Source organism: Artibeus jamaicensis, unplaced genomic scaffold (genome assembly GCF_021234435.1).
Source record: "Artibeus jamaicensis isolate MK-2021 breed Jamaican fruit bat unplaced genomic scaffold, CSHL_Jam_final contig_240, whole genome shotgun sequence".
Taxonomy (NCBI): domain Eukaryota; kingdom Metazoa; phylum Chordata; class Mammalia; order Chiroptera; family Phyllostomidae; genus Artibeus; species Artibeus jamaicensis.
Window position 1 is genome coordinate 3,649,863 of NW_026521506.1, and position 24,932 is coordinate 3,674,794.

At 38.0% G+C, this 24,932-nt stretch overlaps 1 protein-coding gene across 5 annotated transcripts in view; it reads left to right on the forward strand.

Annotated features, from left to right (window-relative positions):
- GRIA3 (glutamate ionotropic receptor AMPA type subunit 3) overlaps nt 1-24,932 on the forward strand; it is a 482,288-nt gene that overhangs the window by 440,897 nt on the left and 16,459 nt on the right. For 2 of the 5 annotated variants that reach the window (XM_037154138.2, XM_053662343.1), the window contains exons 13-14: nt 15,767-16,014; nt 16,571-16,685. In XM_037154138.2, coding sequence (XP_037010033.1) covers nt 15,767-16,014; nt 16,571-16,685 — 363 coding nt within the window. The remainder of the gene's footprint in view (nt 1-15,766; nt 16,015-16,570; nt 16,686-24,932) is intronic. The other 3 variants (XM_037154136.2, XM_053662344.1, XM_053662342.1) reach the window with 2 other exon arrangements.

The following is a 24,932-nucleotide window of genomic DNA, read 5'->3' on the forward strand; positions in this document are numbered from 1 at the left end:
AAAAACAGCCCTGGCTGGTGTGGCTCAGTTGGTTGGAGCTTCATCTTATAACCAAAAGGTCATGGGTTCAATTCTCTGTCAGGGCACATACCTATTGGGTAGTTGTGGGTTGGATCCCCAGTCTGGGTACATGTGGAAAGCAACCATTTGATGTTTCCCTCTTGCATTGATTGATGTTTTGCTCCCTTCCTCTTTCCCTTATTCTCTCTTTAAAAGCAATGAGAAAATGTCCTTAAGAGAGGATACAAAAAAATTAAAATTAAAAATTTTTGAAAAAACACCAACAGGTAAAAAAATTGGGGTAGTGCTATTTCATACTGGCTGCTTAAGGAAGGCCTCTTTGCTAAGGTGATAAATGAATGAAGTGAGAGAGCAGGCCACACAAACATGAGGTGAAGTGAGGTGAGGAGAAATGCCTTCCAGATGCAACAAAATGAGCAAAGGTCCTGACAGGAATGTGGTTGGTAGCTTTGAGGGTAAAGGTCTATGTGCCTGGAGTGAAGTAAGAGAGAAAAAGAGATGAGGACACCGAAGACAAAACATAGCCTATTGTGCTAGGCTTTCTGCTGGGCATTCTAAGCCCTGGTAAGGACTTTGGATTTTATTCTATGTTCAATAGGAAGTTGTTTCAAGGGCTTTAAGCTGAGGAATGAGATGATCCAGTTTATGTGCAAAAGGATCTTGCATATAACAGTCTTGTTAGGCAAGGATGACAGTTGAGGAGCAGGGAGACCACTTAAAAAGCATGTACAATGTTTCGGGTGAAAAATAACTGGCTTGAACTAGGATGCAGGTGGTAAGAAGTGGTTAGATGTTGAATGCATTGTGAAGCTGACAGGGTGTGGGGTGTGAGACCAAAAGGAGAAGTTGAGGATGACAGCAAGGACTCTGGCTTGAGCAACTGGACAAATTGTATGGTAATGCCATTTTCTCTGATGGAGAACACTGGAGGAGTAGCAAGTGAGGTTTGATGAGCATCAAGAGTTGCATTTTGGCCATGCTAAGTTGAGATGCCTTTGAGAATATAAATGGAGATGTCAAATAGACAGTTAAATAAACAAGTCTGGGGTTTGGAGAGGTCGGGGCCAGAAATTTTGCCAGCTATATCAACTGGACCAGAAAATTAACTTCTATAAGCATCAGTTACCTCATCAATAAAATGGGTACATATAAGTGCTTAATAAAAGGTAGCCTTCTCATTGTCAGTATTTATTGCAATAACTGGCACCTAGTTACTGCTGTTACAGAATCTTTGTTGATTGTTCTCAACCCAAATCAAATATTAGAAGCACCTAGAAATGCTGAATAACAGAATTGCCTTTTAGATGTTGGCCACACTTCAGACCAATTAAATTAGAATCACAGGAACAGTGATCAGTAGCTTCCCATGTATAAATTACTTACAAATGAAGAACACGTGAGACTACTAGTCAAGATGGCAGCATAAGTAAACATGGCTCACTGCCTCACACAACCACATCAAAATTACAACTAAAATATAGAACAACCATCACTAAGAATCATCAGAGATTGAATTGAATGAAAGTCTGACTACTACAGAATTAAAGAAAACACACCCATTCAGACTGGTAGGAGGGCCATGGATGTGGAATGGGAGGGTTCCACATCCTTATGTGGTGGATAAAAATTCAGAAGAGGTGTCTTGGGAGTGAGGGGTCCCAAACACACACCAGGCCTCCCAGCCCAGGATTCCTGTACCAGAAAGATAAATCCCCATAACTTCTATCTGCAAAAATCAGCAGAGATTGAGTCGGTGGAAAAAACTTCTGGAGTCCCAAGTATTTCACCTTAAAGAGCCCACACATGGACTTACTCAGACTCACTCCCTCTGAACTCCAGCACTGGGGTAGCAGCATAAAAGACACCAGGGGCATACTGGGAGGGACTGAAGTGTCTGGCATCAGAGAATGAACTGGAGGACATTTTCTTCCAGGCAGAGGACATTGTTCCTTTTCCCAGCCCTCCACCCACAGAGCTACAGATCTGGCAAGCAGGTGCCATATCTGAGACTCCATTAACCTGGCTAACAGTTTGATACACTCCGGAGATCCCTAGAGACTCTGGCCAACCCAACTTATGGGCCCACCCAAACTGTTAACTATGTCTTTTCCATATGAATGACTGGTATTAGTTCATGCTTCATAATGTACTAAATCCTATCAAACAAGCAACAGCCAGCCTCGGTGAGCCCCAGCCGATGTACCTCTTATTAAGTAGACCCAGGCCTAGCAGTAGCAGCAGCGAGCCCAGATTCACAGCTTGGCTTCACCTTGGAATCTCCAAGCCAAATACAAGTAGCAGCCATCTCAGATTGCTTTATATCTCATGCCAGGTGGCCCCCTGGCAAAGCAAAGGTGGTGAATGACCTTGGCCTGCACCACCCTGGAAACCCAGAGCCTACCCCATGGACAGACACAGACCATTTCAGAGCACCACTATCCTGCTGCTGCACTGCTGATCCTCCACAGAGGGAGGAGGTTGATGGTCAGTGGTCACAGCCAGTATTGCAGCTGACTGGCCTGGGTAAATTCCTCCCATTAACCTGCCAAAGGCAATCAAGGCTCAATTACAAAAGGACGGTGTACTCATCCCACATGAAGGGCTCACCTCAAGTACCCAGTTTGGGTGATAGGGGAGGCTGTGCCACTGGACCCTACAGGACACCTACTACATTAGGCCACACTACCAAGACAGGGAGTCATAGCAGCTCCACCTAACACATAGAAACAAACACAAGGAGGCTGACAAAATGAGGAGAAAAAGGAACATAGCCCAAATGAAAGAACAGATCAAAAATTCAGAAAAAGACCTGAACAAAATGGAGATAAACATTCTATCAGATGTAGAGTTCAAAACACTTGTTATAAGGATGCTCAAGGAACTTAGTGAGGACTTCAGCAGCATAAAAAATATCCAGTCGGAAATAAAGGATACACTAATTGAAATAAAGAACAATTACAGGGAAATGACAGTAGAGTAAATGAAGCCAAGAGTTAAATCAATGATTTGGAACAAAGAAAGCAAAAAAACAACCAATCAGAACAACAAGAAAAAAGAATGCAAGATGAGGATAGTGTAAGCAGCCTCTGGGACATCTTCAGGAGGTCCAACATTCACAACATAGGGGTGCCAGATGGAGAAGAGAAAGTGCTAGAAATTGGAAATCTATTTGAAAAAAAATAATGGAAGAAAATATCCCTAATTTCCTGAATAAAATAGACATGCAATTCCAGAAAGCACAGAGAGTCCCAAACAAGTTGGATGCAAAGAGGCCCACTCCAAGTTACATCATAATTAAAATGCCAAAGGTTAAAGATAAAGAGAGAATCTTAAACACAGTAAGGAAAAGACAAGTTACTTACATACAGGAGAGTTCCCATAAGACTATCAGCTGATTTATCAATAGATATTTTGCAGGCTAGAAGGGATTGCTAGAAGTATTGAGTCATAAAGATAGGGATCTATAGTCCAGATTGTTCTATCCAGCAAAACTATCATTTAGAATTGAATGGCAGATAAGGAACTCCCCAGACAAGAAAAACTAAAGGAGTTCATCATCACCAAACCATTATTACATGAAATTTTAAAGGGACTTACTTAAGAAAAAGATAAAAACTATGAAAAATAAAATGGCAAAAAATATATGTCTATCAACAATTGAGTCTAAAAACATGCCTTGGCTGGTGTGGATCAGTAGATTGTGTGCCAACTTGCAAACCAAAGCATAGCCGGTTCAATTCTTGATCAGGGCACATGCATGGGTTGCAAGCCAGTTCCCCCACTTTGGGGGTGTGTGAGACACAACCACACATTGATGTTTCTCTCCCTTTCTTTCTCCCTCTCTTCCCCTCTCTAAAAACAAATACATAAAATCTTTAAACAAACTAGGCAAACAAGAACAGAGGCAAAATCATAGATATGGAGAGAATTTTTTAAGTATATTTTATTGATTATGCTATTACAGTTGTCCCAATTTTTTTCTCTACTTTATCCCTCTCCTCCCTGCTCCATCCCCTCATCCTCCACCATTCTCCCCCCACTGCACAGTCCATGTCCACGGGTTGTACATATAAGTTCTTTGGCTTGTCCATTTCCTATACTATTCTTAACCTCTCCCTGTCTATTTTTTTGCCAACCTATTATGCTTCTTATTCCCTGTACGTTTTCCCCCATTCTCCCCCTCCACACTGATAACCCTCCATGTGATCTTCATTTCTGTGATTCTTTTCCTATTGTAGTTGTTTGCTTAGTTTTTGTTTGTTTGTTTTTTTTAGTTTCAGTTGTTAATAGTTGTGAGTTTCTTATATTTTTACTGTTCATAGTTTTTGATCTTCTATTTCTTAGGTAAGTCCTTTTAACATTTCATATAATAGGGGCTTGGTGATGATGAACTCCTTTAACTTGACCTTGTCTGGGAAGCACTTTATCTGCCCTTCCATTCTAAATGATAGCTTTGCTGGATAGAGTAATCTTGGATGTAGGTCCTTGCCTTTCATGACTTCAAATACTTCTGTCCAGCCCCTTCTTGCCTGTAAGATTTATTTTGAGAAATCAACTGATATGGAGAGAGTTTTGATGATTGCCAGATGGGAGGCAGGGTATTGGGAATGGGTAAAGAGATGAGAGGATTAGGAAGTACAAATAGGTAGTTACAGAATAGCCATGGGGATGTAAAGTACCGTATAGGAAATGGAGTTGCCAAAGATCTTATAGGAATGACCCATGGACATGAACAATGATGGGGGATTGCCTGAGGGAATGGAGGTGCTGGGTGTAGGGAGGCAAAGGGGGGAAATTGGGACAACTGTAATAACATAATCAATAAAGTGTAATTTTAAAAACAGGACACATGAGCAGGCTTTAAAAAGAACTTCTCTTCAAATTAGTTCCAGTTCACTTTTTGGGAAACTAACTCTTCCAAAAAAACATTAACTGGAAATTTTGGACTCTTCTTGATATCTCTAAGCAAATTGCTTCTTATTTTTCCATTACTTATTTTCTTCAGTATGAAAATAATTCTTGCTCTAAGGACCTGGAAAAAATAGCCACTGTGGAAACTCAAAATATTGCAATTCCAGGATAGATTTATCTCCTTCATAGAAAATATTTGTTCCCCTCATTTCCTAGCCTGTGCATTATCAGGTTTGGTCTCTGAATTACAACTGATAGATTTAAAAATAATAAGAGCATTGAACTCCTCTTTTAAATATCTTTTCTTTTTTTAGAGTTTTTTCTTTTTTTTAAATTTTTATTTAACTATTTTTCAAGTACAGTTTTTTGTCTATTTCTCCCATCCCAGCCCCCCCCCGCCCCATGCTCCCCACCTCCTTCCCATTTCCACCATAGAAAATAAAAATACAGTTGGAAAGTGGAATCTAATTGGTCAAGAGTGATAGGTTCTGGATTGCTGAAGATGAACTTTCATTGAAAAAATAAAACTCTAGAAGCTGAAGGAAATGACCCTGGAGTGTTCAATAGTTATGGCAGGCCCGAAAATAATCCATCTCTAGGGAATCAGGAAATTTGAGACTTTGCTCTAGTTAGTCATGAAAGGGTATGGCAGGCACACTTTCTCTGTGGCCCATTCTCTGTCCCCAAAATAGACTTTGCAATCTAAAGGTGAGGATATATACTTAGCAAATTTAGCTTTTTACTATTTTCCCACACCTCTCCCTTAACCAGTTGAGTGTCCACCATTAGATTATCATTCTTTTAGCTATGTTTCGATCTTTGCTGAAATGGAAATTCTCCTGCAAAGGGATCACACTTTAGGCTGTTTTTCATCATTTATTTTGTAATGGGAATGTTTCCAATCCTTTTTTGTGAGATGGGTAGGGCCAGTGAAAGGCATCTTATATACCTGGTAAGGCAAGTGGGGAAGAGGTAGCATTGCCCAGGTGGGAGAGTAAAAAATTAGGAGTATCAGAAACAATAAAAATTTGTTCAGTCTTGCTTCATAACAGCCCTAAGTAGTCCATATTTATTTATTTTCATTCTCAAAATAAAGAGAAAAGCCATTTGTTGACTTCTGATATAAAAAGTGTGGCTTTCTTTGTGGGTTAAAGGCAAAGACATCTTGGTCTCCAATCTCACATTTCAGGGATGGAATAATGGAAATATCATGCCCCTTGAATTTCTGCTAATGTATAGGTACCATTTCAAGCAGAAATTATGTGAATTTTGTTCAGCCCTAACATATGATTTACAACCATCCCTTAATCCACCTGGGAAGAGTAAACTGTTTGTGATCACAGACTCTGGAATCTGCATGAGTTAGTTCTCAGCTTCACTTGCCTTGGGCAAGTTGCTTCTCAGTACCTCTGTTTCTGCACTTTTTTCTTATCTTTTTAAATACATTTTATTTATTATGCTATTACAGTTGTCCCATCCCCCCTTTATTCCCTTCTGCCTTGCATGTCCCCTTCCTACCTGCATTCCCACCCCCTTAGTTCACGTCTAAATTCACATATTTAGTTCACATATAAATTCTTTGGCTTCTCCATTTCCTATACTATTTTTCACCTTCCCCTGCCTATTTCATACATAATATGTATGTTTCTTATTTCCTGTAACTTTTCTCCATCTCCCTGCTTCCACTCCCCACCAATAATTCTCTATGTGATCTCCATTTCTGTGATTCTGTTCCTCTTCTAGCTGTTTGCTTAGTTTGTTTTTGTTTTTTAAAGGTTCAGTTATTAATAGTTGTGAGTTTGTTGTCATTTTACTGTTCATAGTTTTTTATCTTCTTTCCCTTAGATAAGTCCCTTTAACACTTCATACAATAAGGGTTTGGTAATGTAGAACTCCTTTAACATGACCTTATCTGAGAAGGACTTTATCTGCCCTTCCATTCTAAATGATAGCTTTTCTGGGTATAATCTTGAATGGAGGTCCTTGCCTTTCATGACTTCAAATAATTCTTTGCAGCCCCTTCTTGCCTATAAGGTTTCTTTTGAGAAATATACTGATAGTCTTATGGGAATTCCTTTGTAGGTAACTGTCTTCTTTTCTCTTGCTGCTTTGAAGATTTTCTCCTTATCTTTAATTTTGGGTAATGTAATTATGATGTGCCTTGGTGTGTGCTTCCTCGGGTGTAACTGGATTTCTCTGGGCTTCCTGGACTTCTTGGAATTCTATTTCCTTTGCCAGATTGGGTGTGTGGGGGATAATGGGGACAAGAAGGGGAAGAGTCAAGACAAGGAACATGTATAAAGGATCCATGGACAAAAACAATGGGGGGAAGATTGAATGTGGAAGATGGGGGTGGGTAGAGTAGGGGAGAGTAAGGGAGAGAAATGGTAACAAGTATAATTGAACAACAATTAAAAAAGAAATATTCATGGTGTAAATTGGCAAAAGAAGCAGAGGACAAATTGGAATAGCAATCTGACCTTGCATGCCAGGGAGGGACACTAGAAAGGTCATTGGAAACTTACCTGATTTGTCACCTGTTCCTCTGGAAAAAAAGACATTGAAAATAGTACTCTTTGAGACAGAAAGAAATCTGCCCCTGGATTGAGAGACAAATGTGAGAATTTCAGGCAAAACTATTGGAATGAGAACTTGACATTTGAGAGCAAAAATCAATGTCTAGGCAAAAGATGACCTCCAACTCCAAAGGAGTTATCTAAAATCCCAACGTCCAAAATAACTCAGTCAGAATCATAATACACCAATTAAAACTAAGAATAGAAGCCAGTATTTCTTTCCCTTTCTTTTCCATGATTTCACCAACACACAGTCACATGGCAGTCACTAATTGTCTGAGGCAAAAGGAAACTGACAAGCAGTACTTGTCTGAATGCTTAGAACTGTGCCAACCAAAGTGAAGGAAAGAAAGACAATGAAGTTAAGGTTTTGGTCATGCCTTATAAATGAAACTATTTCCTATGTGCCTTGCTCCAGATCAAAGTGAAATTTTTTATTTAAAATGTAACAATTCCTTATTCCAAATGCACCTCATCAGATGTGGAAGAAAGACATTTGTTAGATGCATTTGGCAAGCCAAATATGCTCTTCTTCTACCCCAAATTGCTCTGATCCCATCACAAGGTGAAATGTGAACACTAGTGGACTGTTACAGGGTTACAATATATAACAAGAACATTCACTTACTCTGGTCCTTAGTTGGAAAGGATTGGAGTTAATTCATAGTTTACCCCTACTTTTTAGGAAAAGCTTAAATAAGAAATAAAACATATTTTAGGTGAATTCATCTCTTTCATCAAAATGGATATTTTCAGTGTTAGAGCTGAAGAGGTTGGGGCTATAGTGGGGGAAAAAATCTGCCTGTAGCCTTCAAGTCAGCAGATTTCGATGGAGTCTCCTCATTAGCTGTGTGACCTGGGGCAAGTTATTGAGCCAGTGGCAACCTACAAATTTTGTAAGAGGCCCTTCAGGGTGGCTTTCTGGGTGGGACTTGTCCAGAGAATGTGGTTGCACATGAAGCACAGTTTTTTCTAGATTTGTTTGTTTGTGTTGACTTCAGAATAGATTCATGGAAATGAGTGGGTAGGCTAAAGCTCACTGTAGCATCTCTTAGCATTGCCACTGGGCTTACCCTCTCGTCACCCTTGATTCTTTCACCTATAAAATGGGCATTCATTTTTTTGTTCAATAAATATTTATTGAGAGCCTGGGCAAAAAAGAGACGGGAGAAATAAGGGGAGGTTAGGAGCTCTCTCAAGCAGTTACTTTTGCAGCTTCCTTTCCTTCCAGTGTGTTGCCCCTGCAAGGATCACCTGTCCATATCCCAATATTTGAGAAATTTACTGAGGCAACATTTGCTCCTGAACACTAGGGAGGGCACAGGAAGTTACAGGGGGGTATATAAGTGCTCAGTTCAGGCAAACAGAGGCCCAAAGCCACCTTTTTTGAATTTGTACCAGCTAGCAATGCCATCTGAACCTTTATTAAAAACAGAAGTTTCAAAGGGGACTAAATAATTTAGAAGAAAATGCATATTAGTTCTTTAATGATATTCTCTTAATTAAAGGTACAATCCAGAGAAGAAATTGACCAAATTGTTAAGCAATAGAGTCCACAATAAAATTAGAGAACGCAAAAATGAGCAAGAGGAAGGCATTTTTGTTTGAAACTCTTGCCATTTCCCTGCTTCTTAGTTCTGATCACAGGGCTGGCCTTCTCCAGCCCCTAAAAGGTGCTTTTTATAATGCCAAGAAACCCACTCTCCTTTTTTGGAATGTGAGTTTCCTATTCAAATAAAACAATCCCTTGCTCAAGGGTAACAAAAGCCCTTACAAAAAAATCATGAAGACCAGGACTACTGATGGCAAAATGGGGTACAGGATCAACCTCTGAGGGAAGAAGACAGTGAAATCAGGGGAGAAGGGTAGAGGCTGAGGACCCAAAGTCATATCTAGGGTAGTATTGTACATACAGTAATAGAAATGGACAATAGAGGAATAATGATAACAGTGGCCAAAAAAATAATAAATACATGAAGCTAGACCATCCCCCTTTGAGGAACAATAGAGTGCAAAGTACCTAAAATGGTCTTCCCCTGAGTTTTCCTTCATTGTATCCTCTCAATACTCACTCAGAACATATTGTATATTTTTGAGCATAGAGATTTCATAAATATCAATATGCTCTTCATAAATTATGTGATACTTGTGTGAAAGCTGACAGTATAGTAACACCATTAATACCATTAGTAGATTATATCTCTGTTGACAGTTATGCTTCCAGTGTATGGTCTGTTTTGTTATCTACACTATCAACATATGTAAACAGGTCTGTTGAATCTTATCAAAATGAAAAATTACACTCATGTTCAGATAATGAGAAGAGATGATCTCATTGTCTTTGGTCTCATGCTACTATATTGAGCATACTATAGTCAACTCTGGGGGTCGTATTCTAGGAGGGACTTGGAAATTTTAAAAATATCTACAAAATGGGGGCCAGAAGGGGAAGAGGATGACTGGAATTTGTGTCATACAAGTAACAGATGAAAGCCCTTAAAATGTTTAACCTATAAAAGAAATGACAAATAGGTGACATGGTGGTGGTACTCTTCAAGCTGTACATCATGTGGAAAATACAGCACATATATTTGGTATCATTTCAGAGGACAGAATTAGGACCAGTGGGTGAAACTACTATATTAGCAATTATTAATTTCACAGATACATAGTGAGAGTTTCCTACATGCCAGGAATTAAGCTGAACACTGGGAATGAGGAGCTCAGATTCCACTGAAGACAACAAAAAGTAATATAATCAGTGCTACCTACAATGGAGAAATGGAAGCAGAGAGGAAGAACTGACCAATTCAAGCAAAAGGCAGAAGTTGGAGTAGAAGGGAGTGAAGTTCTCATAAAGGTTACCAACAAAAAGAACTTTGTGTCAACTTGAACTGTTCCACCATGGAGTAGGTTATATCCTGAGCCTCTTCTGAGCTAGGGAGTGCCTCATTGCTAGAGGCATTAGAGAAGAGAAGCCATTGCTGCATTGGGTAAGAGGCTGAACCAGATGGTTTTCAAGGTCTTGTCTATCTCTAAAAATAGATAGTATTCTACTAACTCCAATAGGATGTTCCATTGACCAAGTAGATATTCTAATGTAACTCTCAGAGAAGCGGAACATGTCACTCTCCAGATCTCCCCAAGTGCAGTGTTCTGGTTAATGGGGATTTTAATGTATGTACCTCAACTGACTACAAGACAAACTTAAAAGGAAAATTTGCTATCCTACCTGTTTTTCCAACATCAAGATTTTTAAAATCCAAGTGAAATAATAATGGTATACCATTATTGATGGTTTTGTTAATGGTAGACCACAGATGTCTGGAGAATCAAGTATGCCAATAATTCTCGAGCATATGATTTCTTCCATAAAATGAACTAATGATTCAATAAATATGAAACTGAATTAATTTATAATGTTATTAAATTCTACCACTAAATAAATTACACTTTTTGTACTTTGAAATATGTAGTAATTTTCAGCACTTCCTGTGTTCCAGGCACTATTCTAAATGAGATGTATGTATTAACTCACTTAATTACTCTTAATAAACCTTTGAAGTAAGCACTTTTTAAAAAATTATCCTATTTTATGGATAAAAATATTGAAACACATAGGAGCTAACTTATGCACCTAGCAAGTGGGACTCAAACCCAAGCAGTGTACTTTGTACTCAACCACTGCACAATATAGTTACCTTGTACTTAACTGGGTCTACAGAGGAATAATTTATGCACAGTAATAAATGATAGAAGGTCTATCATTTTAGCTAAATGCACTCACAAATTACCTGGTTCACATCAGTTTTACTAGGCTAAATTCAAATTTTTTGCCTCAAGAAAAAGGAAAATTTCTCCATATCATTGAACTTAATCATTTATTACAAGTAGTTGGAACAGTGACTGTTGAATTCATGAATGCTAAACCTCTATTTTATCTACTTTTTTTGGATTAACTTCCCCCCTCCATTCATGTATTTCTCCTTTGGGATTTTATTTGTTAATTATCTAGTAGTTCTAAGAGAATTTCTTGTGGTCTCTCTGCATAATCATTGTTTATTCCTTCTTAGGTACAAAATGGTACTCCATGAGGTGAAATAAATGAGTCATAGCAGGTTGAAGAAAAATGAACTTGCTATTATACATCCAGCCCATAATTTTTTAAATTTCTCCCAGATGATTGAGCTAAGATTCAATCCCTTTTAATATCTTCAGTATTTCAGCCAAATAAGATAGGGAAGGAAGGAAGGAAGGAAGAAAGGAAGGAAGGAAGGAAGGAAGGAAGGAAGGAAGGAAGGAAGGAAGGAAGGAAGGAAGGAAGGAAGGAAGGAAGGAAGGCTAGTGATTTTATTTCTTCTTTTTGGTCTGAATGTTATATTGTCACTTAAATACTAGTTAGGAAGATAAATGTCTTAGCTTAATTTTTCTCAATTATGAGCCATTTCTTTTCCCCCCCTAAATGCCTTCAGAATTCAGTCATCAACCAGGGCCCAGTCATTTCTGCCACTAACTAGCTAGCTTTGCATTTACTGCACTTATTAATATCTGCTGCATATACATCAAACACATTTAAAGTACACACTTCAATCCCTCCCATTTATTCTCCTAGAAATGCATCATTACCTAAAAGAATAAACCTGTTAACCTGTAGCAGCAATCAAAGAGGTCAGGTAAATGATGAGGTAAATGAGTGCAAATTACAGAGCACTCGGATCAGAATTACGGACCCATTTGCCCTTGGCTTATAAATATATCTTTGGAAGCAATGGCCTGTTTGTAAATAGTATGAGACAAATTGTTCTAACTCCTTCCCCTATCACTCAGGTTTGATTGAGCCAAGATGAAGAACACGAAATACCTCTTTGTATGGGCATAAAGACATATCCATACCACAGTGTTGTCTATAATATAATGACAAAAAATGAAACTAACCTAAGAGTCCTTCACTAGGAAATTGGGTAAATAAAGTTTGGTCTATCCATCAAGCGAAATGCTATGCAGCCATTACAAAGGAGATAAGTTTATTCCCATGAGAGTATAAATATATGCAAATGAATCATAAAAACCAAATTCAGTATAGTGGATACCTTTGACCTGAAAAAAGAAGCATGCAGTTAGGGAGGGATACATAGGCAGACTTCAACTAACTTCATAATGATTTATTTTTTAACTTTTGTGGCAAGTACGCAAGTGTTCTTAACATTATTTTTCTATCTTTCTATGCATCTGAATTATTTACTGGGTTTTTTTTAATTCCTTGAGCAACAGACTAGGAAATTCTGGCTGAAATAAAATAAAGTCATTAAGAATATATTTCATTATGAGGCTTAGACATTGTTCTCTGAGTCAGATGAGGATACTGTGACATGGAATGACCATAAAGTGTCAATGGGTGAGATTTTGATCTTAGAAGGCCTTGATTATTAAGGGGAAATTTATTGTTGTGGACACCAAAGGAGGATAAGTGGCAAAAAACAAAAAGGATTATAAAGCATATATCCTGGTTGATTTAGCTGGCAATTAGACCCAATGATAGTTATTATTTATTTATTTATTTATTTATAAATGTAATCTTTACTGTATTTTTTCCATTACCATTTAGTCCCCTTATACACTCCTCCCCACAGCAATCACCACATTGCTGTCCATATTCATGAGTCCTTTTTCCTTTTTGCTCAATTCCTCCACCCCCTAACCTCCCCACCTTCCTAAAATGTATCTTGAATACAACCTCTTCCCTCCACTTCCATTTCTCCCTGCCTAGTCCATGCCACAACCATCTCTCCCCTAGACTAATTAGAACAGTTGCCTAACCAGACTCCTTGTTTTCACTCTGGCTCACTTTAGCCAGTTCTCCATACGGTAGCTAGAATAATGCTTTAAAGTTTTAATTCAGATCTTATCACATCCTGCCTCAAAATCCTCCAATAGTTTCCTAGCACACAGAACAAATCCAAACATTTTACCATGAACTACAGGGATCTACAAGATCTAGCTTCTGATTATTCTCCTAACCTCTACCAAACTCTCTTTTGCCCATTTGGCTCCAGGCATATTGGCTTTTTATTTTCTATTCTTTATCTTCCTGTCTCAGTGAACCATTTCAGTGACTCAGTGAGGGCCTCAGTGAGTTTCTGGTTGCCACAAACACAATGTGTAGTTTCCATGGTGATAGCTCTGAGCATTCCAGCTCTCTGGAATTATTTAGGCAGGTCTAAGCAAGTCTCGGGAAAAAAAAGATGCAATTCCACTGGCCAAAGTGTGGAGAAAAGCACCTAAATAAACAATAAAAAAAGCAGAAGTGAAGGCCAAGAAACCCCATAAAAGGACACTTGAAATATGTCATATGTCCCTGGCTGGTGTGGCTCAGTGAATTGAGTGCTGGCCTTCAAACCCAAAGGTCACCAGTTTGATTCCCAGTCAGGGCACACACCTGAGTTGCAGTTCAGATCCCCAGTGAGGGGGGCACGTAAGAGTCAACCAGTCAATGTATCTCTTCCCCTCTTTCTCCTTCCCTTCCACTCTCTCTAAAAATAAATAAATAAAATATTAAATGAAAAAAGAAAATATGGCATATGTTTATAATTTGTACCATGCTATCTCACTTCTGGTCAAATGTTACTTTAAAATTTTTGTCTAGGATTTCACTCCTTGGGACCTAGCTCCCAAATGAATTGGAAGTCATGGAATCATTGAAACCATGCCTCCTTTATATTCTCCAGAATATCCAATATAGAGCTATAAACATTTAGAACATGTTCTAAGGACCACCTGCATAGAGATGAAATTTAATGGAATTAAATTCAAACTTCAAAAGGTCAAAGATGAGGGAAACTTGATGTGGTAGAAAGAACTAACAGTTTTGGTTTAGCCTCAACCTGAGTTGATGGAGGGACACTATTCACTTTACTACATTCTTTACACCTCCAGTAGTGTGCTTTAAAACTGTTGAAAGGATGGATTAAAGACTAAATATGTTCATGTAAACTCAGGCAGCATTGATAGAAAATAATGCTCCAGTGACAAAAAGCAGTTTTCATTTTCATTCTGTTATTATCATATATCTGGAGTGTTATATTTATTTCTAGAAATTCCAATATAAGAAACATTGCTAACTAGAATGTGCCCACATGGAAGAGACCAAAATTGTGAGCATTCTGGAAATAGTATTAGATGTAGATAGACAAAGCTTGATGAAGAGATGAGGGGGGGAATAGTAACAGCCTTGTGATATTTGAAGGGACATTATATAGAAAGAGGAACAGAATTGCTTTGGGTAGCTCTAGCAGATAATAATAAAGGGTGAGCATTATAGAGAATCAAATTTCAGTTCAGAATAAAGAAGTGTTTTCTTACAAAAATTATTACCCCATGCTGTAGTAGGCTAATTATAATGGCTGTCTACTCCCTCCAGTGGCCTTTTTGTTTTCCCCTCAGGCAGCTCAAGGATAATCACATAGCAGAATATTATTGGGGTGATTTCTGCATTAAGACAAAGATTGAACTAAGAAAGTGTTTTTCAAACTAGATTGCAACCCATTAGTGGAGCCAGGAAATCAATTTAGTGGGTCCTGATCAGCATTTTTAAGTAAATTTAGAATAGATCATCATCACCATGCCATTACATGAAGTGTTAAAGGGACTTTAAGAAAAAAAAAAGATCAAAACTATGAACATTAAAATAGCAAAAAAGTCACAACTCTCAACAACTGTATCTAAAAACACACACTCAGCAAACGACCAGAACAGGAATAGAATCATAGGTATGGAGATCATCTGGAGGGGTATCAGCTGGGAGGGGAAAGGGGGAGAATGAGGGCAAGGTGCAGGGATTAGGAAGTACAATTGGTAGGTACGAAATAGACAGGGGGATGTTAAAAATAGTATAGGAAATGGAAAAGCCAGAGAACTTATAAGCATGACCCATAGTCATGAATTGACTGAGGAGAATGGTGGAGGGAGGGGCAAAGGGGGAAAAATGGGACAACTGTAATAGTATAATCAGTGAAAAATATCTTTTTAAAAGAATAGACTAGAAAATATCAGAGAACATCACACAAAGCCAAGATGAGTGTGGTTTTGAGAAATCTATTCTGGGAACATGTTTACATATGTGTGAATATACCTATTGGATTGCAGCATAACATGCTTTCCTTATTGGGTATTGCAATAAAAAATCTTTGCAAACCAGTGCACTGGGGCCTCTTCCAGTTTTAATATGTGGTAGATCCTAAGAAGTTTTATCTGTGTTGCAGAGGTCCAAAATTGCTGTCTATGAGAAAATGTGGTCTTACATGAAATCAGCAGAGCCATCTGTGTTTACCAAAACAACAGCAGACGGCGTGGCCCGGGTGCGGAAGTCGAAGGGGAAGTTCGCCTTCCTGCTGGAGTCAACCATGAATGAGTACATTGAGCAAAGAAAACCGTGTGATACCATGAAAGTTGGTGGAAATCTGGATTCCAAAGGCTATGGTGTGGCAACCCCTAAAGGCTCAGCATTAAGGTGGGTGGAATAATATAACAATATCCGTGTTGTTATAGTATTCCACCTACCCTGATGCATTTTGTTGTCATTTTCTTTCTTGTGGATTTTGAGGTAACTTTTAAAAGTTTAAAATCTACAATATTCCATGGAGTTAAATAAGACGGTAAATTATGGTTTCATCTATTTAATGCATCCATTTTTTTAATGTTCTCTCTCTGTGTTGTCCTCTCTGACTGTTGCTGTTTTAATTTTACAGTTCAACGGCTTTTTCAATTTAAATGGTAAAAGCCAAGTTATGGTGCCATATGTGACGAATGTTAATTGCATGGATGTGGTGTTCTTGTTACTTTTTTTCTCAAAGACAATTTCCCCATCCCGCACACTTCAGTTTTGAGCAAATGTTATCCTCCATGCCACCTTCCAATATTTAACCCTGTATTTGCTGTACAGACATTTTTATAGCTCCACGTTCTGTGAAATTTAGCCAATTTGTCCTCTTGTGCTCCTTTTTATACGTTAACGATTTCCTAAGCATTTGTGCATTTTCTTACAAGTTATGTTTTATCGTTTCAAGAAATGCTGTTAACCTGGCAGTATTAAAACTGAATGAGCAAGGCCTCTTGGACAAATTGAAAAACAAATGGTGGTACGACAAAGGAGAGTGCGGCAGCGGGGGCGGTGACTCCAAGGTCAGCCTCAATGTCACCACAACCGGGTACCCTTAGTGACGAGTAATCGGCAAGACTGTTATCTTACTATTGAGGAGAGAGCACAAGACTCACACATAAAGTGGAATGACCAGGTTATTCCCCTGCCGGGCAGCTTTGGGAACCTGAAGGACTTCAGGGCACTGCCCACATTTTTGATCTAACTTGGGTCCCTTCTTAAACTCCCAGACAGAGGCTCCCTATCTATACCCCTGCCCTTCCCTCATACACCAGACTGGTTGCCTTATTAAGGCCATGGTGTAGATTTCACTGCCCTAGCCTTTCAAGATCCCAAGGCTTTCCTTAAGACTATCCCCAACTACCTTAGCTAAGCAGTGTGAGAAGTCAGATCCATCTATTAAAAAGTCAGGTTATAGTCTTTTTTTTTCTCCCTCTAAGGCATGATGTTGCTCACAGAGTTTGGTTGGTTGATCAGAGTTGGTTTCTTCAATTAAGTGTTTGATCGATGAGATATTGTTCTCCATATGTGATGGCCTATTTAAGCTGGCCCTATTTAACTTGAAAGCCAAAGTACAAGCTCGGTTTCAAGTTAAATGGGGTCTTCCTTCAATAGGCCATGTCATATATAGACTTTGCAAATACATTTTGTATATTTAAACAATTGCGTCGCCTAACTGTGATACTCTGTGTGTATGAATTCCTGATTTGGCTTCCTTAGCCATGTTCTTGGTCCAGGTAGGTCAAATTGTTATCCAGGTGGCCATCATGAGAAAACCCATCTTACTTGGCATACCTTTGGCTCCTTAATGATCTTTGGGGCTAGTAAGAATGAATAGCCTTCCTCCAAGCAACAAGAAATGGAGGCAAGCTCAGATGCCATGATATCAAATGAGATAGAAGAACACATTGGGTAAGTACAGGAGAGGACCTGAAAACAGAATCCTCCATGGCCCAAAGGGCATCCAAATTATATATTGAAGCATGTAATATCAGCTCTTGTACAACCCGGAATCCATGGGCATCTTAAGGTGAAGAAGAGTGTTTCCCAACCACAGGCCAACAGACAGGCAAGCCAAAACTTTTCTCCTTCAGAGACAAATGATTATACCTCTGCACCTCTCTTTCCCGCTCCATTCCTCAGGATCCTGACAGAAAAGTTAGTTTACCAGTCTGCAGTATAATATAGATTTAGAAACACCAGTACAGAGCACTTTCAAAGAAATAAATTTAAGAATAACTTTCTTCAGCACATCATCAAACCAGGCATTGGTGAGATATTCTATTATAAAACTTTGATTAACCAGAACTCATATAACCAGTACCCCAATTAGCTGAATTTAGCACTCTCTCAGTACTCCACATTCATGAGAAAGCAGCAATAGTACTAGAAGAGAAGACTGCAAGGAATTGATTTTTTTTAATCACGTGCCAAGAGACCTGTGAATAGGTTACATTCAGCTCTGTTTCCTATATCTTCTCTCCATCTGGATTGCCCCTCAAACATGAGGCTGATTCCCTCAGGAAAGAAAGTGAATACAAGCATTTTGAGGAAAAGGAATATTATTAGCCAAGAATGAAACAAAATGACTATTCTTATTGAAAAATCCATTCATCCCTTATGGATTCCAATTAATCACGGTTTTACTATGTGTCAAAAAGCAGTAACTTTCTTTCTCATCTATGTAAGCTAATGACATTGACAGTTTAGCCAAGCTTTTGACCCATTTGAGTTTTGGAATGGCTAGCCTGATGCCTAGAGCATAAAGCACCTTCTTCCTGGTCTTTTCTTGTGTAAATAGCAGGCCATGGAGAACCTAATTGTATCACTGAAGTGAGAGTTGTGGAATGACAATTGAGTTGGATTGCACACTTTGCTCTGAAGAATGCATCATTCTTACCCAGCATGGTTAAAAAGGAGCTATGGACTGTATCAAGATGACTCTAAAACATCCACATGATGCCAAGTGCCCAGGAGTTTTCAAATAACCAAATGTTTGATGTTATATTTTTAAAAATCTACACACATTTGGCTGAATTGTCACATTTTACCCAGATGTTTTGGTATAATGAAGACCCATAAAACTTTAGACCAGCTACTTACTAATTACAACCAGAAAGCAACGTTTTTTCCTCAGTTGATACTGCTGCAAAGTTATCAAGTAACTTAATCACCAACCCATGATTTCCAAATAATATGATTTTCGATATGCAAATAGAAAAATATTTCAGTAGATCTTAAATGTTTTCAACTTCTTTAATCGTAGCGCCACCTGCCAGGTATCCTTCAAATCAATTTTTTCAACCATTTTGGCAGCCAACATTTTGAAATAAATCAACCGTTTTGTCAACTATGAATAATAGTATAATCAGTGCTGTGTATTCAACGATTGCTTATTCCATTTCTGGATCGCCAAGGAGCTTGCCTTTATCTTCTTGCCTCTTGCTACCTGCTGTTTTCTGAGAATGAGTGAGAGAAGGGGCAAGAGATGAACTTGATTCTGTTTTACTACTATTTAGTGGTGATGCCAAAAACAAACCAATGAAGAAGAAGGTAGAAAAGACAGTGAAATCTCATTAATTTGGAGCCCTCTAATTTATAATCTGTGACAAACTGGACAGGGACCATTCTACAAGCTAACTTTATATTATCAGGGATGCAGCCAAGACAGATTTGTTAAGCAAATGAAAGGTTTGGACTAGATTGTCAGTTGAATTTTTCCTTAAGAGAACAAACCTTCTACAAATGGTGGAAGTATTTATTAGATATAATCATATTATAAATATATCACTAAAGTAGTGTTCACAAAAACCTCCAGTAAGGCAATGTTTTATAGTGAGTTTGAATTACAAAATAGACTGAAAGTAATAAAACTCATTCTCCAAATGGATTTTGTAATCCAGGAGTTTTTTATTCAGACAACCCCTCCCCTCTGTTAGTCCAAATCAATGAGGTTTAACTCTATCAGTTAAATGGCTAGAGAATTACACTTCTTTATTGTATCCTATCCCCAATTAACCTGACAATTGGCAAATATACCATTATCTCATAGAGACAGTGAAACTCAGAGATGGTAGTGACTTTGAGAAGGTCACACAGCTAATGCTGCCACAAATCTCTGTGGACTTTCAGAATCACCTCTTGTGATAATATTACAGAGTGCAATTTATCACATTTAACCACCCAATGAGCAATGTGAATCTGACTGCATGTGATCTATTTGCATAAAAATTAGGTTCATTCTCAACTACCGTGGTTATAAGGCAAATGGCCTATTTAAACCATTTTAGTGATCAGTACTGATTACTAAAAATGACAGTAATCACAAAGATTGACATTTATAAGTGCTTCTATATTTTAAAATACACTTCCACACCTAGTATCTCTGAAGCCAGGAGAGGGGGAAAAAACACCTGTACTACTTATCCCTTTGTCTGTCTCCTGCAACCTTTAAATAATAATAAATGTGCAATTATGTTAAATTGTTGATTTTCCCCCTAGCATGAGATATTACATATTCTAAGATTATTTTCAAAAAGTTACTCTTCTATGGAAGGAACCAGCAACTTTTCAAGCTGTTTTAAATATGCATATGCTTAAACCAATGAAATAGATATTTCTTTTCCTTTTTGAACACAAGGAATTAATACAAGGTCAGTCACTGAATTAGACCCTGAATGAGACCTACAGGCTAGACCTAAAATACTTCTTGGTTATACTAATTTTCTAAACCTGAGCTAATAGGGCCCAAACGAATCAGACATGATCTTTCCTTGACGGACTCTAAGTGCACAGGCAAGTATCATGAAAATTAGAGCTGTGGTTTGGGAGTTTTTAATCTGCAAATCACCCTTTTGTGTTAGTGCTTTATTACAATGTATGTGCAAATATGGTGATTAAGAGCCAGTAGATAGTTTCAGTGATAAACCCAAATCACCAGGGGGTTGTGACACGACCAATGAAAGTCTGTCACTATAAATCACAGCAGAATAGGGATTTAGCTGCTGAATTACCACAAAAACATGTCAGCCTCCCTCTATAGCTGCCTGTCACCTCAAATGCACAAATTTTCCAGAAACACCATCATGCTTCATTCCCTTAATCTGACATAAAGGGCTTCGGTTTAGCTTTCCTGTGTAGCCTACCTTACTAGAGGGGGTCTAGTCAGTGAAACAAGCTATTTGTGACTGAGGTGACAAAGCATTATAAACCCTACCCCACCTCACCCTGTAATTGCCCTGGCTTTAGTTCTATCCAGAGTTTTAAATAGACTTTTAGTGTCCATATTTTCTAAGCTGAAATTCAGCACATTTTATGTGCTTTGGGAGACTGGAACAAACTGTTTAAGTGGGACCATTCTGATCCCTTTATCACAGAGATAGTTGTACCAAAGGTGCCTTAACTTGTAAGGCATATAAAGACATAAGTGATGAGGATGAAATATACAATTAAATCTTCATTAATTAAATAAATGGTTGGATAATCTTTATGATTTCCAGAATATTGATAGAGAAATGCAGTTTTATTATTTTCAAATATATATACATATATTTATGGTTTGGGAGTTTTTAATCTGCAAATCACCCTTTTGTGTTAGTGCTTTATTACAATGTGTGTGCAAATATACTGATTAAGAGCCAGTAGATTGTTTCAGTGATAAACCCAGATCACGAGGGGTTGTGACACAACCAATGAAAGTCCTGGAATAGGCCTGGCACAGGTGTGAAGGCATCAGACCATCTGGGGTCTGATGCCTTCAAATTAGTGAATATAATCCTTTGTAGCTGAGTTATTGTCAGGTGTGGATGAGAGAGATACACAGAAATTTGTATCATCCAGTTATGTTTTCTTTAGAAATAGAACTCCTTTTTCAAAACATTATTACCTCCTATTTAAAAATAATAGACACCATTCCATGTCTGTTCTCCACACTCAGAAATCATCATCCTGCCACAGGCCAACACTACCTTCCCATGGTTTTAAATGGCTATCTAATTCACATTTACTATATATATATATATATATATATATATATATATATATACACACACATATATGGACTAGGTTATACGAGTCAATGTAATACTAGTAAAGAACTTAGGGAACTTGTTTTAATAAATTCAAAATATGGCTTGCAATTGAAATTGTCTACATTTGTGTTTCCTTTCTCATGGGTGCTTTTAAAATACCTAAAAATAGTTTGTTCTCTTAAGAAATTCAAACATTATTGTACTTCCTATCGCTAGCAATGTTTTTTATCCCATACATTTGCTTAGCAAGTCTTCTATTAAAAATAATTTTAAAAAGTATATACTTCAGGATGGCCAATTTCCAAATGCCCTCAGCTTCCTATTCACTTGTATATAGGTAAACGAAGTAATACTGTGTTTCCTTGCCTACAATTCTCCTCTCCTATTGCCACCATCTCTTAACCACTTCTCTTCTACACCCAGAAGTCTTTGACATTCTCAGCCCTTGAATATTGAATGTAAATCTGCATTTGCCTTTTACCTGCAACAAGATGGAACTTTTTTTGGCAGGACCCATCCCTAAAGGTAGACATTTTGGATGCCTAGGGTTAAGATGGATCCCAATGACTCTTTATTGACACTGTTATATGTGTAAGCAAGAATCATTACAGATCGATGACATTTCCTGGGTCTTAGAAGAAGTTCCCGTGAACCACCAAGACTGGTTTGGGATTGAAGAGTAGGGTGAGTATATTATGCTCTTCATTGGTTTGCATGTCTCTGTACTGGTGCTGCCTCCTGGAAGTATGAAGAACCTGACAATTTTCTTTTCTGATAGTGACTAAATTTGCTCCTTGAACTTACTCAGGTCTTTCTCCCAAGAGCAAAGCCTCATTTTCTCTCAAGTGGCTACTTCAAGCAAGGGACCTCTTTGCCTTAAGAACTGAATGAGTCCAGTGACTGCTAAAGCCATTCATTTTGCCAGATGGTGTTAAAGAATAAATTCTGCCACCGGAAAAAATTGTAATCTAAAAAGAAAATGTTTTTTAAATTAACCCATTCTAGTGATGTGTTAATTTTAAATTGGCTGTGTAATCTTAACATGGTTTCTATTATTAAGACATAATTATTTGACTTTGGTGTGATCCTGATAACTTGAATGTGTTTCTTATTGATAAATAATGACCAAGTGTCCAACACCAGAGCTACAGAAAGAGCAGCAAGAGTAAAAGGCCAGAAGGTAAGCATGCTGTTATATAATTACCAAGAGGGAAGATACTGTTTTTAATAGCAGTGAAATGGTGTATTTCTATGCCCTTTCTGTCCCTCCAAGACCAAATCAACTGGTTTCCTTTCATTTGAAGGGGAGGTTATAGAACCATACTCTCTGAAAGGTACAACAGCCCATGGAAAAATAACATAAAAGATTGATACTGTTAAATTGCCTTTAATAAGGGTGGAAACTGAGGTTGGTGGAGCAGGGTGGGAGCATATTTCTTTTATGGAGAATAATTGAAATTCTTTCTCTTTTGACTTTCTAGAGAGCGGTATAGCATTTGGCCCTTGGCACATGAGGCAAATCCCTATTGATCAGAAACGGCAAAAGTGTGGCCCAAGTCTAGATACATCTTAAAGCTTAATTTCATCTGCCTTTGAAGCAGAAGTTTCTTAAAATATAGACATAAGGCAATAGTACACTTTATATATTTTTTAAAATGGAAAAGGATCAAATGAGAGGGAGAGACTGACTGCTGGTATGTCCTGTCTAGCATCACTGCTAGAAATGCAAATAAGTGAATGCTTGAATGCTTGCTAGAGGAGAGTAGTATGTGCCCTGGCATGGCAACCAGCTTTCGGATCTGATCTATAGGCCCCATTTGATGCAACAAATTGGGATGTAAACTAAACTGATTATTGTTCTATGGGTTATAGTCAAGAGAAGTCCACTGGGAAAAAACAAGATGCTAGTGCCCATCAAATTAAATTCTCAATGAATATTTTGCCTAGAGTCAGGGGAATGAACTAGATGTCTTCAGAAATACTTGTAATATCAGTTTCTGATATAGATCAGTTTTTGCCTGTATTCTTAGTCGATGCCTCTCTTTCTTAGTGGCATTGGGTTATCTAAAGAAAACACACTTATACATAAGAAAACACAAACAAATTTGATAGCTTGAATTTTTAATGGATTTTAAAACTACATTTCTCAAGTGAATCATAACAATTATGTACTAGGGAAAGGATCTGTAGTCACATTTTAACCAAAATTGGCTTCTCCAGGGGCTTAGCATATTCCCTGAGGTCCTTCTCTCTGTGAGGGACAAATTGAGTAAGAAGTCTTCTCAGACAAAATGGATTATGTGAGATAGTCCACAACTAATAATGGTTTTGGATTCCTGATCTAGAGGGAGAGGTTGGACAAAGGCCCACTTTGGCAGAAATCCATCAGTGAAATTCACAACTTGTAGAATCAAAGGGTCCATCACTTTGAATTTGAAAGCTTATAATTTGGAAATGTGCTGGCTTTACCCACATATCTACAAGTGACTTCTGGGGTTGCTTTTCTCTAGCATAGATGCTCATCAATAGGTTCCAATCACTAGCATTCTCAGGCCCTTGGTAAAATGATTCAGAGCTTTCAAGTCTTAATGTTACACGTGTGCATTATTAAATTTGCTCTTTGCACTTATATTAAATTATGATCTCATTAGCAAGGAGTTAAATAGGTTTGAGCTACATTTGTGAACTACATAGATATAAATACTGTTTCAGAGGGAGCTTCAGCAGCTAAGCAGTGCATAACTTTGGAAATCATTTTAGCTGCCTTGTAAAATGAGGGTCGCATGAGTGGCCAGAGTCCAATAATGCTAACAGTCATATGTGTCTGTTCCCCAGTTATGGAGAAAGCTCAGTCTTTCTCCGAGGGTAGAGGGATTGATTCCTCATTCTTATAAAATCTTTTTATCCAGAAACCCCTGTGAAAAAAAATGGGTAGTGATTTTCTTTAAAAGGGCTCCAGATGCTAGTATAGTCCAGGACCTATTTTGAACTGTCACAGGCTACAACAGCTATCATATTGAGATGTAAATTCTTTTACTACATGTATCCCAAGGCAAGTTACAGAAAAGAATATAAAAGACCTTAGTGTAAATTTTTTTTTTACCCAACAAAGACTCTTCTCTGTTTGGTCATCAATTGGCTTCAACTTAATTTATGACCTACCTGGGCAGAGTTGTGTACAGCTGCCTATCTGTACAGTAGGTCCTCGAATAATTACATGCTGTAGGAACTTAACTCTTG